Source organism: Geospiza fortis, unplaced genomic scaffold (genome assembly GCF_000277835.1).
Source record: "Geospiza fortis unplaced genomic scaffold, GeoFor_1.0 scaffold485, whole genome shotgun sequence".
In the NCBI taxonomy this organism is placed as follows: domain Eukaryota; kingdom Metazoa; phylum Chordata; class Aves; order Passeriformes; family Thraupidae; genus Geospiza; species Geospiza fortis.
In genome coordinates, this window is record NW_005054457.1 from 285,025 (window position 1) to 301,126 (window position 16,102).

Sequence of the window (16,102 nt, forward strand, 5' to 3'; positions counted from 1 at the left end):
CGGGGCGGGAGCCGCTGTCGGTGCTGGCGGACGAGGCGGCCGTGGCGGCCTGGCGGAACCAGGGCCTGCCCGCCGACCGCACCTCCAGCCAGAACGCCGCCATCCTCAGCAGCTGCCAGCGCTGGCCCCTCCTGGTGGACCCCCAGCTGCAGGGCAGCAAATGGATCAAAAACACCCACGGAGATGCGCTCCGCGTGATCCGAGCCGGGCAGAAAGGGTAATGCTGCCCTTCTCTGGGAGGAGGGGCTGCTGGTGGTGGTTGTGGCTGTGTGGCTGCTGTCGGGATCTCTAGCTTGTCAGAGTGACCCCAAGAAAAGTTGGAAAGTCTCTTTTCCCAGCCTGGCACTTGAAGAAGGAGTCAGGGCTCTTTATTTCTCAGTCTCAAGGTTGTTTATTGTATCTTATCTATAAAATTCTTTCTCCTGCCCTGCTGAGGTCCGTCCAGCAGGACAGTTCCAGGCACTCTGCCTGCCCCCAGGGCAGTGTTATGTCTTTACACTAAAAACTACATGTACAATCTTTACAATAACTTCCAAATACCTATCACCTATGTTAGACAGTGAGCTTCTACTCTAAACCAATCCAAAAGTGCCACCATCACAGCAGAAGATGGAGGCCAAGAAGAAGGAGAAAGGCTGGACACACCCAGATTCCTCCATCTTGCCCCCTGAATCCTCATTCTAAAAACCCCCAAATCTACTTTTTCACTACTAAATTCCCTATCATTCTACTTAAACTGTCCTGGCTTGTAATCCTTCATGTAAAGGTTGGTAATTGTTTTTTCCAAGAGCTAAATCAAAGGCACAGGGGTCTTGGGCTCTGTGCCAGGGTCTCTGAGCCCCCTGACAGGGTCTCGAGTCTCCTCCAGGGCAGCCAGAGGAATTTCCTGGGTTCCCACAGCCTGCTGGGAGGTTGGCTGTGAAGCTCACACCCAGGGCTAGAGGGTGAATGAGTTGTTGTTTTTGTCAGGATGAGTGCTGGGAGCAGTGGTGTTGGGGTGTTGGGTGGCCAGTCGGCGGTCTAATGGCTCAACCTGGATGCAGAAGCCTTCCCAGAGAGAGGTCCTGCAGGAGACAACATTCTTGGGGTCTCAGGCAGTCCTTCAGCCACCAGGGGCAGAGGTTATCTGGTGGTAACCTCTGGAGAGCCACCAGGTAACCCTCAAGGGGCAGACAGCTCAGCTCTGAGCAGTGATTTCAGCTCTCAGTGATTTCAGCTCTGCCTTGGGAGGTGTACCCTGGCCAACACAAGGACAAAGAGACAGCAGCACTGTGTGGCTGTTCCACAGAGTTACCCTTTATTCCAGCACCCTGCAAAGGACACCAGTGATGGCAGCTCCCTACTGAACAGGGCAGAAATTGGTGGTGCTATGGGGAAAAGCGTGGCTGGTACAAAGGGGAAAAAACAATTGGTCCCAACAAATCTACATGGGGTTCCAAAGCACGCTGGGGACTCACTATGACCACGGAGGATTTCTCAGTCCAGGAGGGTTTGAGAAGATCTTATCATTGCCCATTCAAGGGGTACCACTCCATGCCTATCTGTCTCCACATTGGGGAGCCTTCTGGCAGCCTTAGAGGTGGCCTAGGGAGGCAGAAGGTTGGTTTTGCAGGCCTGTGAGGAGTGTGGCAAGTCATAAGGGGAAGGTTAAGGCTGGGTTTATGGGCAGTTGGGTGGCTGGGGTAAATGTGTATGGTAACAGGCCTGATAGGTTGATTGGTAGGAGGAGTGCCACGTAGTGAGCCTGAGATGTGCCTGCCTGGGGTGTTTGGTGAGCACTGGGCACTCAGCTGCACTGAGCCAGTAACACTGAGGGAAACCTGCCATGGTATCTGCTCACATTATCTGCTGGTTCATTACCAAAATGACAGATTTCTTATTAAATCAAGGCTCTGTTTAGTGCTTGGCTCTGTTACCATAGAAACTCCTCTGAAGCTGGTGATGGAGTGAGCTGAGGCTGAGTATCAGACAATTCCAGACTGGCTTGGGTTGGAAGGGACCTTAGAGACCGTCCAGTATCCCTCCTGCCCTGGGCAGGGACACCTCCCACAATCCCAGGGTGCTCCAAGAACTGTCCAACCTGCCCTTGGACACCGCCGTGGATCCAGGGGCAGCCACAGCTGCTCTGGACAAAAGGCCTGTGTAGACCTGTGACATCCTCCAAAGGCTTGTTGTAGCTGTAAGGTCAGGGTTTAGCTTTTATTTTTAGGGTTAGGGTTCTGAGCCCAGAGCTGTAGGCACACTGCAGCTGCAAAGGGCATGAGAAGGGGAACACAAAACTGCCACAACATGGCTTCCTCCACTGCTTTTTCCTTGGAACCTGCCTTATCCAGGAGAATCCTTAGGGCTCCCTCCCTCCTGGAGAATGAGAGGGCTTGTGTATGGAGCGGTTGCCACATGCCCTGGGCACGGGTTTCATTTTCTTGTCAGGAATGAATGTGTCCTAAGCATGACCCTCAACTCTGGGCAAAACAGAGCTGAAAGCTGCTCTTTATCCTTGCTTTAAGATGAACTGCACCAGTGGGCTCTGGAGAAAACAAAGTGTGTGCTGAAAAAAACTCCAGGCTGTGCCAGCTTTTCTCATGGCTGCCCTGGGACAGACTGGGTGGTCTCTCTTGTCCTTGGGATGTCTGGGGCCTCATTCTCTCTGTTGGACTGACAGGACTCGCTGTGTCAGTGCCACTTTCTGCACCAGGGACTGGCACCACCTCAGCCCTCTTCCTCTCTCCAGATGCTGGCACCCACCTGTAGCTGCCACCACAGTGAGGGTCCCCCCTGTCCCCTCCTCACTGACAGTGTCACATCCTGCTCTGCTGCAGGAAGCACCAGTGCTCTTTCCCACAGGTATCTGGACACTCTGGAACAAGCCCTGGCTGCTGGAGACCTGGTTTTGATTGAGGACCTGGAGGAATCCGTGGATCCTGTGCTGGGGCCGTTGCTGGGGCGAGAAACAATCAAGAAAGGCAGGTGAGCTTGGGGGGCTTGGGGACAGGTGGGGATGGGGGCTGGGGGCTGCTGTGCTCTCTGTTCCTGCCCTCAGACCGTGGGTGTTCACATCCTGCAGCATTAACATCCTGCCTTCAGCAGTGAGGGTGTTTTTAATCAGGCAATCACAGGTAATTCAGCCATAGGATGGCTTGGAAATCAACCCGGATTTCTCATTTCATTTCACAGCATCATTCAAACCTCGTGTAAAAGAGAGACCTGTAATTCTCCCATTGTACACTGACCTTGGGGTCTGTAATTGGCTGTTCTGACACCAAATTATTACCAAAATAGCTGCTGCTGTGTTGTGAAGTAAAAGCAGCCTTGAATTTTAGCAAACACTGCACAGTGTTTAGAAATGCAGCTACAGATTTCAACGTCAAGTATTTCTTAATGAGGTCAAGTTCTCATGGCAGCTGCTGGTCACCTCCAGCTGAGAGGAGATCAGCAAGGGAGGCAGCCAGGGGGCTCTTTTCCCTTAAGTTCTTTTTGGGTTATTTCCCTGCTTGCCTAAAACATCCCAGGCTGTTGTAAACTGGTGGGCAAGGCAAACTGTCTGCAGAGTTTGCTGGGGAAAACGTCCTGGGAAGGGTGGCTGAGCATGGGTTTGGCTGCAGGATGGAGGATGGAGGGGCAGGATTGGTCCCAGGGCAGGATTGAAATGTTTGGAGGATGTTGGGAGGGGGATGCATTAGTGGGGGGTGGCAAATCTGAGCCCCCCTCCAGTGAAACACTCAGGCATCCCCTTTTGTGCATCTCTGCTCTCAAATCTCCCTGTGAAACCATGTGTTTGCTAACAAAGGGAAAATAAGTCATAAACCACAAAGAAAATCTCTGGGTTTTGTGTTTTCAGGCCCTAAGCCCAGACTCCAGACAGATGCTGCCTGGAAGGGCTCTGAGCTCTCCACACAACCTTCTCCTCTCCAGGCTGGGCAATCCCAGCTCTCCCAGCCTGGCTCCACAGGGGAGGTGCTCCAGTCCCTTTATCAACCTCCAGGTCTCCTCTGGAACTGTTCCCACATCTCCTTGTCCCTGATGTTGGGGACACCAGAGCTGGGCACTGTTCCAGTGGGGTCTCCCACAGACAGAATCCCCTCCTGGCACTGCTGCCCACACCCCTTTGGATACAGCCCAGGGCATGGTTGGATTTCTGGGCTGGGTTAAACATGGGTTCAGAGAATGCTGGAATTTCCTGGGGTCCCTGTCAGCTATAGACTGCATGTCAGCAGTGCAGAGCAGGAGGATGCTGGGTTTTCCTGGCTGATGTCACCTCCTGGGAATGGCAGCCACCACCCTCCACATGTGGCTTCACTGTCAAGCTCAGTGCAGCTGCAGAGCTGGCCTGCTCAGAGCCAACACTCTGGGTAATTTTAGCTGTGATCAGGGAAAAGCTCGAGGCTGAGAGGCTTTTCCTCCCTGTTTTTGGGAGAATTCAGCCTCTGCCCAAAGCCAGGAGAGGTCATGGTTGGTTGGACTGGTTGTGCCAGTGCTGGAAAATCTGAGCCTGCTTAAACTGGATCCAAAATTGAGGAGAGACTCTCTGGGGTTTTCACCTTAAATCAGATTTCATTTAAGAGTGCCTAGTATGGATTAAATCATGATTTCTGTGAGGAGTGCCAAGTATCTGGTGCTGCCACTGACTGAGACCACCGTGTGTGCTGTGGTGACAGCTCCTAGCTGATGCTCCTTCTGCTGAAATCCCAGGTACATCAAGATTGGGGACAAGGAGTGTGCCTTGCACCCTGCCTTCCATCTGATCCTGCACACCAAGCTGGCAAACCCCCACTTCCAGCCTGAGCTGCAGGCCCAGTGCACCCTCATCAACTTCTCTGTCACCCGCGACGGCCTCGAGGAGCAGCTGCTGGCGGCCGTGGTGCGCCTGGAGAGACCCGACCTGGAGGAGCTCAAGGTCAGCACCTGGGAATTGTCTCTGGGAGCAAGCAGAAATCATCATCAGCATCATTATTACACTAGTGATTTAATATAATTATTGTAATTATTAATATTGTTATTGATACTGTTATTAGTGCTGTTGTTGTTGTTGTTGTTGGTCTACACTGAGAGACCCAACCTGGAGGAGCTGAAGGTCAGCACCTGGGAATTGTCTCTGGGAACATGTCGAAATCATCAGCAGCATCATTATTACACTTAGAATTTAATTATAATTATTGTAATTATTAATATTGCTATTGATATTAATATTGTTGTTATTGGTCTATACCAATAACAGAGAGACCTGACCTGGAGGAGCTGAAGGTCAGCATCTGGGAATTGTCTGTGGGAGCATGTCGAAATCATCATCAGCATCATTATTACACTTATAATTTAATTATGATTATTGTAATGATTAATATTGTTATTGATATTGTTATTAGTATTATTGTTGTTGGTCTACACTGAGAGACCTGACCTGGAGGAGCTGAAGGTCAGCACCTGGGAATTTGCACTGGGAGCAAGTGTTACAATCATCATCATAATTTTAAAAAAAATTTTATTAGTAGTATTTTTTAATTTTTATTTTGTTTTTAACAAACAGCATTTCACATGCCAGCTTGCAGACATTGCTGAGCTCCTCACAAAATCAGATTTCCCTTGTATGACAGACATTGAGGGTTTTTTTCCCTTCAGCCTTCTCTTTCCTTGGTATTTTGAGAACCCTTGTACTTCATTTTCAATGTTTTTCTCCCAAAAATTCTCTTTATTTTCCTCCTCCTCTTGTGACTGAAAGCTGAGTTTCTCATTGCCTCAGTTTTTTTCTGGACTTCACAGATTTAATTTTGGAAGCAGGATTAATCTCGCTTAATTTTCAGCATTTGTGGTAAAGGATTCTCTCTGTAAATATTGTGAGGCTGGCAATGATGTTTTTCTCTTCTGGTTCTTCCTCCCACTTTGAAAAAGGCCAAAATATTTTCTCTCTCTCTTAACAAGTATGGCTTTAATTTCAAAGCAATTTTATAAAGAAAATCCTCCCTTCTGACAGCACCTTTAGGAGTGTAACAAATACGAATAATCCTAAATATTTTCTGAGAGTGGGAATAAATTTACTGCATGTGCTCACTCATTTTCTGCCTGACCCGGGTTGGAAGTGCCTCTATCTTCCCAGTTTTAGCCCAGTAAGCCACTGGTGGCAGTGGGACTCCGAGGGCAGGATAGAAATGGGAGCAAGCAGGACAGGAGAGGCCATGGCTCTGCCCTCAGTTGTGAGCCTGAGATTTCCCTGTACCTGAGATTCCACCCTGGAACCCACCAGGTTTTAACCCCATGTTCCCCATGGCTGGTGGGACTGCTGTGGGCTGGAATGGTGAGAGCAGAGGGTCAGCAGGACGGGTGAGGAGCAGCTGGGACTCTCCAGGCTGGCTTGACCCCAAGAAATGAGCTACAAAGACACAGGATATGTGTTTGAGGTAGCGATAAAGGTCTTTTATTCCTGATTCATTTCCAGCGTTTTCCTACATTTTTAGCAACAGGGATCAGTTCTCCTGGTGCTTTCTGTGCTGTTCCAGGTGCTTTCTGTGCTTGTTGGATAAAGGGTGATCCCAGACCCCAAAACTCTGTCCATTCCCAGAAGAGCAGGAATCAGCACTGCTGGGCTATGGCAATTATCAGTGGGAAGCCTGTTCCCATGTGAAGCTGATTCATCCTTACTTTACCACATCCTTTATGGCTAAAGCTTCCTGGATTTATTATTTGCAGTCAGATCTCACAAAGCAACAGAATGAATTCAAGATCACTTTGAAAACGTTGGAGGACAACTTGCTCTCTCGGTTGTCATCAGCATCTGGGAATTTCCTGGGAGACACAGCGTTGGTGGAGAACCTGGAGAGCACTAAGAGGACAGCTGCAGAGATTGTGGAGAAGGTACAAAGACACTGATAGCCTGGAGAAAAGTGTGTCTATGGTCCTTTAATGATTTCTGGGTGGATTGTAACCTCTGCTCTGCCCATCTCTGCTCCGTCTGCTGAGCAGGGAGTAGAAATTGGTATAAATGGTAAATGCTCTCCATTCTGGAGAGCTCCAGGCCATTTAGTTCTTTGGAGTTTTTTTTTTTTTTTTTTTTGTGTTAAATCACCTATTTAAGACCAAGAGAAAACATTGGTGCCTGATGTGAAGACAATAAAATTTACACACTGTATCAAGGCAGCTTTAAGCTGTTCCAGCATAATCCTGGGTACATCACACTGCCTCTCAGGCTGGGTTTTAGTACTGACCAGGGACTGGAGTCTGTGATCTCGAGTAAATCTGCAAGAACTCAGGTATTTCATACCCTTTTATTCCTCAGAGTATAAATCAGCATTTGTGTGAGCACTGCCAGCTGCCCAGCTGCCCTTGCTGGCTGCATGGACCCAGGTAAATGCCCAGAGGTTTTTCTTTGCCACTGAGGGAACTTGGGAAGTGTGGTTCCTGTGCCAGGACTGTCCTAGTGACCAAGACACTGAGTGATCCTCCCTCCATTAAAAAGCAGAATTATTTTCCATTCATGGTGCATCAGGTATTGGAATAATATACTGCAACAATCAGGTGCATTCAGCTCCCTGGGGAGGGGTTTCTTGAACCCCCAGAAGAGCTGTTGAAGGGATTTTTTGGTCTGCAAAGCTTGGCATTTCCCCCTTGAAGTAGGTGTTTTGGAAGTGCTTCACCCTCCAAACCAGCTGTGCTGCACAGCTGCTCACTGCCAGCAGCGCCAACAAGGCATGGATTTTAGAGTTTGCACCTGGATTTTAGGAGTTTGTGCCCATCTGGAATGCTGTGGAAGAGCCCTGTTGGAGGTTCAAGTCAAGCCTCACTCTCTTTTTGGTCTGCCTACCTAAAGAAAGGTGCGCAGCCAACATTTTCCTTGCTTTGCAAGTCCTCCCTGCCCTGTAGATGAAGAGCATCTGTCTGGCCCAGCTCTGGCTCTGGGTTTGGCAGAACTGTTCCTGAGCCCAGCACATCATGGGGATGTGCAAACATCCCACAGACCCCACAGCAGATTGAGGCTCATCCTGTGCTTCCCTGGGGTGCCCTGCTGGCTTGTTCTGCCCCAGGGAGCCTAGGGAGGGCTGGAGAGGGGCTTATTGCAGTGTTAGGACAAAGAGAAGGGCTTCAAGCTGAAAATAGGCAGATTTAGAAGACATTCTTGGCTGTGAGGGTGGGCAGGCCCTGGCACAGGGTCCCCAGATAAGCTGTGGCTTCTCCATCCCTGAAAGTGTTCAAGGCCAGGTTGGACAGGGCTGGGGGCAACCTGGGACAGTAGAAAGTGTCCCTGAGTGGAACAAGAAGAGCTTTAAGGTCCTTTCCAACCCCAGCCATTCAGGGATTCTGTGATCGCATTGCATGGTTTGCTGGGCTGGCTGGGTCAGCACTGTCCCAGCAGCTCCTGACCATGGTGTTGGACCTGTCTGTCCTCAGCCAAGGACTAAAATAAACCCCATAAAATAAACCCCAGGAGGCTCAGAGATGGCACTTCTTGCTGCTGAGGTGGAATGAAAGAACAAACAGGAGCGAGGTGATGGTTCTGCCAAGAAGGTTTTCACATCTCCCTCAGAGCAGCCGCACGGCCCTGCCCAGGGGGTTTGGTGCTGCTGAGGAAAGGCAGCAAAGAGCTGCTCTAAATTAGCAGCTCTCAGCCCTGGGGAAGCTGCCTGAGAGCAGCGCTGGGGCTGCTCAGCCCAGGGTTGTTAATGGCCTGCACAGGAGGGGGGCAATTAGCACCAGAAACTCATGGATGAGAAATTGAATTCCAGTCAGCAAAGAGCAGGGAACCTAGGGAGAAGTCAGGAAAACTGAGGATTGGGCAACTGGGTGGAAAATGCAGTTAGATGGAAGGTTCCAGAGGGGGAGCATGCTGAGGAGGGCAGCTCCAGCCTGGTCCCATGGTGGTCACTTGTGGCTTGCCCTGATGGCCTTGTGGCCAGTCTTTATCATTGCAACTGGCCCCCAGACGGGTAATAATTAGCCCAGACTCCATATATTACAGAAGAATGATTAATAACCTTCATTAAGAAACCCATTGCTCTTTTTTATACCTTAGTTCGCTACAGGCAGAATTGGTCGGTCCTTTACTTAAAACACCATTACCGGTGGTTAATTAAAAAACCACCCTTTGGTAAACAAATTTTTATAACACATTCCACACGTGCACAATATCAGGTGCAGTAAGTTAAGTCAGGAATTGTTTCTCATTCTTTTCTCTGATTTTTTCCCAGCCTTTTCCCAGCACGATGCCTGGGAAAGTTGTGTTGCTGTCTTTGGCCATGGAGCTGCTGCCACAAGTGTGGCAGGGCTGTGGGCAGTGCCCAGGGGTGTTGTGACAGGATTTGTGCTGTTTCCTTGCAGGTGCAGGAGTTTAAGGTGACAGAAGGCAGGATTAACGAGGCCAGGGAGCAGTACAGGCCCGCGGCCTGCCGCGCCGCCATGCTCTACTTCACCATGAACGAGCTGCACAACGTCCACCCCATGTACCAGTTCTCCCTGAAGGTACCTGCCCTCCTCCCCTCTGCCTCTGGGCTCCATAAAATCAGAATTCAGTTCTCCCTGAAGGTACCTGCCTCTGCTTGTGGGGTCCATAAAATCAGAATTCAGTTCTCCCTGAAGGTACCTGCTCTCCTGCCATCCTGCCTTCCTGCTTCTGGGGTCCATAAAATCACAATTGCAGTCACAGTCTCGCAGAATCACACAAGGTTGGGGTTGGAAGGGGTTTAAAGCCCATCCTCTTCCACCCCTTCCTGTTCCACACCTTCCACCATCCCAGGTTGCTCCAAACCCTGCTTAGAAGAAGTTGCAGCTTTAATATTCTAGGAAATGGAAAACTTTTTGTCATATAAGAAAGGTATTTTGGGGGATGGAGGGTTAAATGAGCATCCTGGTCTACAGCTTCTTGCAAGTGATTTCTTACCTTGACAAGTGACCTGGAAAAAGGAATTGAGGAGACAGTACAAAATGTTGAGCCTCATCCACAAAGAAGCTTTTCCTTTTGATAGCTACGACTCGTTTGTTGAAGTAATTTTATCAGAAAAAACATACAGAATATCTTTTGTGCCTTTTGAAAGATTCATCCCTCTCACATACATAATAGATCCAGGGGTTCCTGAGGTTTCACCTTTAATCTGTGTCTCCTGCAGTTAGTTTGTTTTATGTTTTCTAGTGAACATTAGCAGCATGTATATATACATGGAAAATTATTGGGGGAAATGTTTTTATCTAATAAATTTTGATGACTGATCATAAAACATTGTGTAAAGATGCACAGGGATGATTTTAGAATACTTGCCACACAGCTGGGAGCCCATTATAAATTAGAACACAAAGATTTATGTGCTGCTCTGCAGCATGTTTTAACACAATTTAAAGAAACATTAAACAGGAAAATGCATTCTGCAATTATTTAATAATGCATTCAGTATCAGTGTTGTTTTAATTTGTTGAGGCATCATTTTTCCTTTGTAGAACCTAAAAATAAGGCTGCCAGCACGATCCAGACAGTAGAACACTCATGGGATTTTATTCTTATTTTTGTTTTTATTTTTATTTTATTTTTATTTTTATTTTTATTTTTATTTTTATTTTTCCATAAAAGACTTCATGTGCAGCTAGGACTGAATTAAAACTCCAAATCCTCCAAGGCATTTTTAGGTTTGTTGCCATGGCATTGATTTTTTTATTTTTATTTTTATTTTTATTTTTTTTTTATTTTTTATTTTTATTTTATTTTTAGCTTTTAATTTTAATTTTTACTTTTTACTTTTTTTTTTTTTGAGGAATTGCTCTTCTCTGAGTTGAAATATTTGTGCAGTGGGAGATATGCTTTCCTCCTCTGCTCCACTCTGCTAAGACCCCTCCTGGAGCAGTGTCCAGCTGTGGGGTGCTCAGCACAGGAAAGGTGTGGACATGATGGAGCAGGTCCAGAAGAGGCAATGGATATGTTCCAGGAGTCCCTCTTATGGAAACAGCTGGGAGAGCTGGAGAAAACTCCATGGAGACCTCAGAGCCCCTTCCAATGCTCTCCAAGAGAGCTGGAGAAGGGCTGGGGACAAGGGATGGAGGGACAGGGCACAGAGAATGGCTCCCACTGCCAGAGGGCAGGGCTGGATGGGATATTGGGAATTAGGAATTGTTCCCTGGCAGGGTGGGCAGGGGCTGGAGTGGAATTCCCAGAGCAGCTGGGGCTGCCCCTGGATCCCTGGAAGTGTCCCAGGCCAGGTTGGACAGGACTTGGAGCAGCCTGGGACAGTGGAAGGTGTCCCTGTCATGGCAGGGGTGGCACTGGATGGGTTTGTGTTGGAGTTTTTCCCCATAGAGTTTTTCCCCATGGAGTTTTCCCCCCGTTTCCTGCTCTGAGCTCCACATTTGCAGAGAACGTGGCCGTGCCATCCCCATGGGAGCACTCTGGGCACAGAAACATCTCCTGTACCCTTGTGTGGCAGTTCCTGGTGCCCTGTTGGGGTCCCTGGGGATGTCACCACTGCCAGATGTCCCTGGGGATGTCACCACTGCCAGGTGGTGTCACCTCTGCCAAACAGAGCCAGGGGCTGATGCTCTCTGTGTGTTCCCTGCGAGGCAGGACCTGAGCTGGCATCACTGTGACACCCCAGGGCTGTGCAAAGGGCATCTCCCACTGCCCCTTCCCTCTGTGTCTCCTCTCCCAGGCGTTCCAGGGGGTGTTCCAGAAGGCCATGGAGAGGGCAGCCCCTGCTGAGAGCCTGGCAGGGCGGGTGCTGAGCCTCACAGACAGCATCACCTTCTCCGTGTTCCAGTACACGGCCCGGGGCCTCTTCGAGAGGGACAAACTGACCTTCAGTGCCCAGCTCACCTTCCAGGTACCAGCAGCACCCAGTGTGCCAGGATTCACTGCCAGAGCAGCCCATGCAGGGGGATTGATTGTCTGCTCTGCCTCTCTGGGAATCACAGAATTATTCAGGCTGGAAAAGCCCTTCCAGACCACAGAGTCCAGCCTGATCCCCACCCTGTCCCCAGCCCAGAGCACTCAGTGCCACCTCCAGGTGACACCTCCAGGGATGGGCACTCCAACCCTCCCTGGGCATTTCCAAGGCCTGAGCTCCCTTTCCATGGGGAAATGCTCCCTGAGAAGGAATCTGTCCCATTTCCATCCTCGGGGAAGGCAGCCCAAGGGTCAGAGAGTGAGCAGATCCCTGGAGCAGAGCCCAGCCTGGGGCTGTCCCCTCCTGGCAGGAGCTGTGCAGAGCCAGAATTTCCCCCTGATCCCCCTTTTCTCCAGGCTGAGCCCCTTCCCAGCTCCCTCAGCTGCTCCTCACAGGATTTATTCCTGCCAATAACAGGCACGGATGCTGTGTTGGATTTGAATTACGCTGACAAAGGTTATTTGAGAAATTCCTGCTTGCAGGACCTGCAGAAAATGGCAAAGCAAACTGGCCTTGCATTGGAAAGGCTCTTGCATTGAACCTGAAGAAGCGCCTGCTGCACTGCTGCTGTCCCATGTCCACAGTGTTTGTATAATTTTTATTTTTTTGTCCCATCTGGCTCAGCTGCCAGGGACTTCTCCTCAGGGTGCTCTCCACCCACCTGGAACTCAGCTTTTACCACATGGTTTTCCCAACTTTTCTCCTCTTGCCAATCTCCACACTCACTCCTGGTCCTCTTTTGGGACACCCAAAGTGTCCATCACACCTCTCCAGCACAGGGCACTCTACATTTCAGCCACATTTTTCAAGCACGTTAATTGAATAATTCATCTGCTGCTCCGGATCCTGGCTGCTCTAGGATATCTTGTTTGTTTGGAATTACAGATACTTCTGATGAATAAAGAAATCGACCCAGCAGAGCTGGATTTCCTGCTCAGATACCCAGCACAGTCTGGAGTCACGAGCCCTGTGGAGTTCCTGTCTGACCATGCCTGGGGAGGAATCAAGGTACCTGATCTACAGGAAATCAGCTCTCTTTATCTCCTCTAAAAACCCTTCAGAGGGTCTGTGGTGCTGTGAGGTCCCTGGGATGAGGTGAGAGGTGAGAATTGGACTCCAAGTTCTCAGAAGGCTGATCTATTCTATTCTATTCTATTCTATTCTATTCTATTCTATTCTATTCTATTCTATTCTATTCTATTCTATTCTATTCTATTCTATTCTATTCTATTCTATTCTATTCTATTCTATTCTATTCTATTCTATTCTATTCTATTCTATTCTATTCTATTCTATTCTATTCTATTCTATTCTATTCTATTCTATTCTATTCTATTCTATTCTTGATTGGCCTTTAATTACAAACAATTCGCATGTTGGATAAACAATCTCCAGACCACATTTCAGAACAGCAAAACATGGAGAAGCTCAGGCTTCTCATCTCCCTAAGAGAAGAAATCCTGGCAAAGGGATTTTTCAGAAAATATCACGGTGACAAGGGTCCTTGTGGCATTTGGTGAACACAGGTCTGCCTTAGAGGGGCAGCACAAAAAGGCCACAGACATGGAGAGTTCTGCAGGTCCAACTGATTTTGAGTATAGATTGAGCTTTAGTATACGTATATAATATAATGTCATGTCATGTAATATAATATAAATCAGCCTTTTGTGAACTTGGAGTGAGATTCTCATCTCTCACCTCATCCTGAGGACGTCACAAACACCACACTGCTGTGCATGGGAAGGTTTCCAGGTGTGCTGCACACCTCAGGTGTCCTCAGCCTTCATCTGATGGCCCCATGAACTACACAAGAGTCACTGCCCAGTAATCTGCACTAATTTTATGAATTTCAAGACTTTCTGATGGTGAATTTTGCATTATCATATACCAAATACCCTTCAGATTGCCTTTTGTGATGACTGTACTATTGATTTTGCTATAAATAATATGGTGTCAACTTTTATTAATGTTTGTGTTGATGTCTGTTGGTTTATTAACCTCTAAGGTTTTGGCAATTCTAGTTACTTGAGGCATGGGTTTAGTAAAATCATGTTTTGTCACAGACTGCTATAATTAGGTTAATTAGTCATGGATTCTACACAGTTTATTAGCAGGCTAAAATCTCCTTTTCTTATATCAAGAAGATTAAATGCTATAATAAATTGTTTCTTCAACAAAGCTTGAACAAAGTACACTTCAGATTTATATTTCAAATTCAAAGTGAAATTTAGCATTCTGCTGATTTTTCACAGAAGCATTGCAAATGCTCCAGCCCAAAGGACTCTTTTTGCCATGGGGTTCTGGCCAAGATAGTGCCAGAAGAAATCAATATTGATATTTGTGGCCCATTCTGAGCCTCCCACTTTGGGCACATTAACTTCCAAGGAAACCTCATTAAATGTTGAGGGCTCTGGGCATGCAACTGGCCTTGTGTGACTTGACTTATTATTTATTGTTGGGGGTTGATTAATAATATATAGAGGCCAATAATCCTTTGCAGTTGCTTGGCTGTTTGCAGCTTGTGGTGTTGGAGCATCTCATTTAGGAAACTCTCATTTATGATTTAGTTTTCCAGCTTCTTTCAAGTTCAGTACAAAGTTTCACAGAGCCTTTTGCTGTAACCTGTGTACCAGGGAAGTTTGGTACTCACCCCTGGATGAAGAAAACCTGGCCAGGAGGAGGTGGTTTCTAGGGAAAGGTAATAACTTTAATTATATCTGCGAGAGACCTGGGAAAATAGGCACATTCCAGGCTCTTTGGTGCTTCTTTAAAGCTGAAACAGGAATTGAATTCAAGCAAAAGGCTGAGCAGAGCTGCTCTGAGCTTGGTTCTGTTCATCAGTGAGATGTGTGGGAGGCAGTGGCACCTGTGGAGGAGCTTTGCCTGGCCCTGGAGCAGGGGAGGTGTTAGCAAAGGGCACAGTCATTGCCTCGGTGCCAGCCCTGCCTCTGGGTTACTGAGCATTAGCTGAGAGCAGGAAGGGCACAGAATTCTGTCATTTAATTAAAGCAGTGCCTTTGCTGAGCCGCTGCCTTTGGTGCTCAGTGGAGTTGGTCATTTCAGTCCTAAGGCCTCTCATTTGCAGGGGCTTAGCAGTCATCCCTGGAGAAGGCAAAAGTGTTCTTTTGTTCCTATAATGAGGTTTTCTGTCTCTTTTCAATTTCCTTTATTGCAGCCTGTTGTGCTGTTCTCCCCCTCTGTGTTCCCAGAGTCTGCCTTGAAAGTTTTTATTTCTGTTGGTACTTCTGAAAACCTTTTCTGTGTCCATGCACAGCTGGCCATGTCTCCTGGCTTGGCTGGTGGTTTCCTCACCAGGAAATGTGTGGGCACACCTTAGAGCACAGTGCTGCTGTGGCCACAGCCAGGTGCAAGTGCCACTTGGGAATTCTCATTGTGTGATTGAATGAACCCAGAATCCATGCAGAGATTGTCCTCTGGAGGGTGAGTGTTCTCTGAATTCATCTCTGAGTGGATGCTCTGAGATCCTTTGAACCCTTGTGTGAAGGCAGGCTGCCCTTTTGAGCTGCTCTTGGTCAGACAGCTCCTGTCATGGCTCTTCTCTGAGCATGATGTTGAAATGATATCATTTGGTTTTAGGGTCTTTTTCTGGGTCTTTGCTTGGTCTTTCAGACTTGTGATGGTGTTCACAGGGGTCTTAGGATGAGGGAAAAGATGAGGATCTGACTCCATGTTTCAGAAGGCTTGATTTATTATTTTATGATATATATTATATTAAAACTATACTAAAGGAGTAGAAGAAAGGATTTCATCAGAAGGCTAGCTAAGAATAGAAAAAGAAAGAATGATAACAAAGGTTTGTGGCTCTGACTCTCTGTCCAAGCCAGCTGGGCTGTGATTGGCCATTAATTAGAAACAACCCCATGAGACCAATCACAGATGCACCTGTTGCATTCCACAGCAGCAGATAATCATTGTTTACATTTTGTTCCTGAGGCCTCTCAGCTTCTCAGGAGAAAGAATCCTAAGGAAAGGATTTTTCATAAAAGATGTCTGTGACATGGACTGTGCCCAGATTCAGCAGTAAGATGAGCCAGCAGTTGTTTGCTGCCCTGATTACACCCAGTGAAACTCCCCTGAGCTCCCAAACCAGAGCCACCTGCAAGGTCCTGCCCTGCTCCTGCTCAGCCATTTCCTGAGAGCAGGAGAGTCCACCCAAGCCCAAGCTGAGCCAGCAGGACAGAGCTGGCAAATTGTGTGGCTCCCCCTGAGCTGTACCTGGCCACCACCTGGTGGAGCAG

At 48.0% G+C, this 16,102-nt stretch overlaps 1 protein-coding gene across 1 annotated transcript in view; it reads left to right on the forward strand.

The window, feature by feature from the left end:
- Nucleotides 1-16,102, forward strand: part of LOC102041309 (dynein heavy chain 9, axonemal) — an 83,113-nt gene that overhangs the window by 20,122 nt on the left and 46,889 nt on the right. Inside the window, exons 8-14 of the mRNA XM_031062688.1 lie at nucleotides 1-217; nucleotides 2,845-2,967; nucleotides 4,690-4,894; nucleotides 6,679-6,843; nucleotides 9,301-9,441; nucleotides 11,610-11,780; nucleotides 12,729-12,851. The exon at nucleotides 1-217 is cut by the window's left edge and continues 46 nt beyond it. Coding sequence (XP_030918548.1) covers nucleotides 1-217; nucleotides 2,845-2,967; nucleotides 4,690-4,894; nucleotides 6,679-6,843; nucleotides 9,301-9,441; nucleotides 11,610-11,780; nucleotides 12,729-12,851 — 1,145 coding nt within the window. The remainder of the gene's footprint in view (nucleotides 218-2,844; nucleotides 2,968-4,689; nucleotides 4,895-6,678; nucleotides 6,844-9,300; nucleotides 9,442-11,609; nucleotides 11,781-12,728; nucleotides 12,852-16,102) is intronic.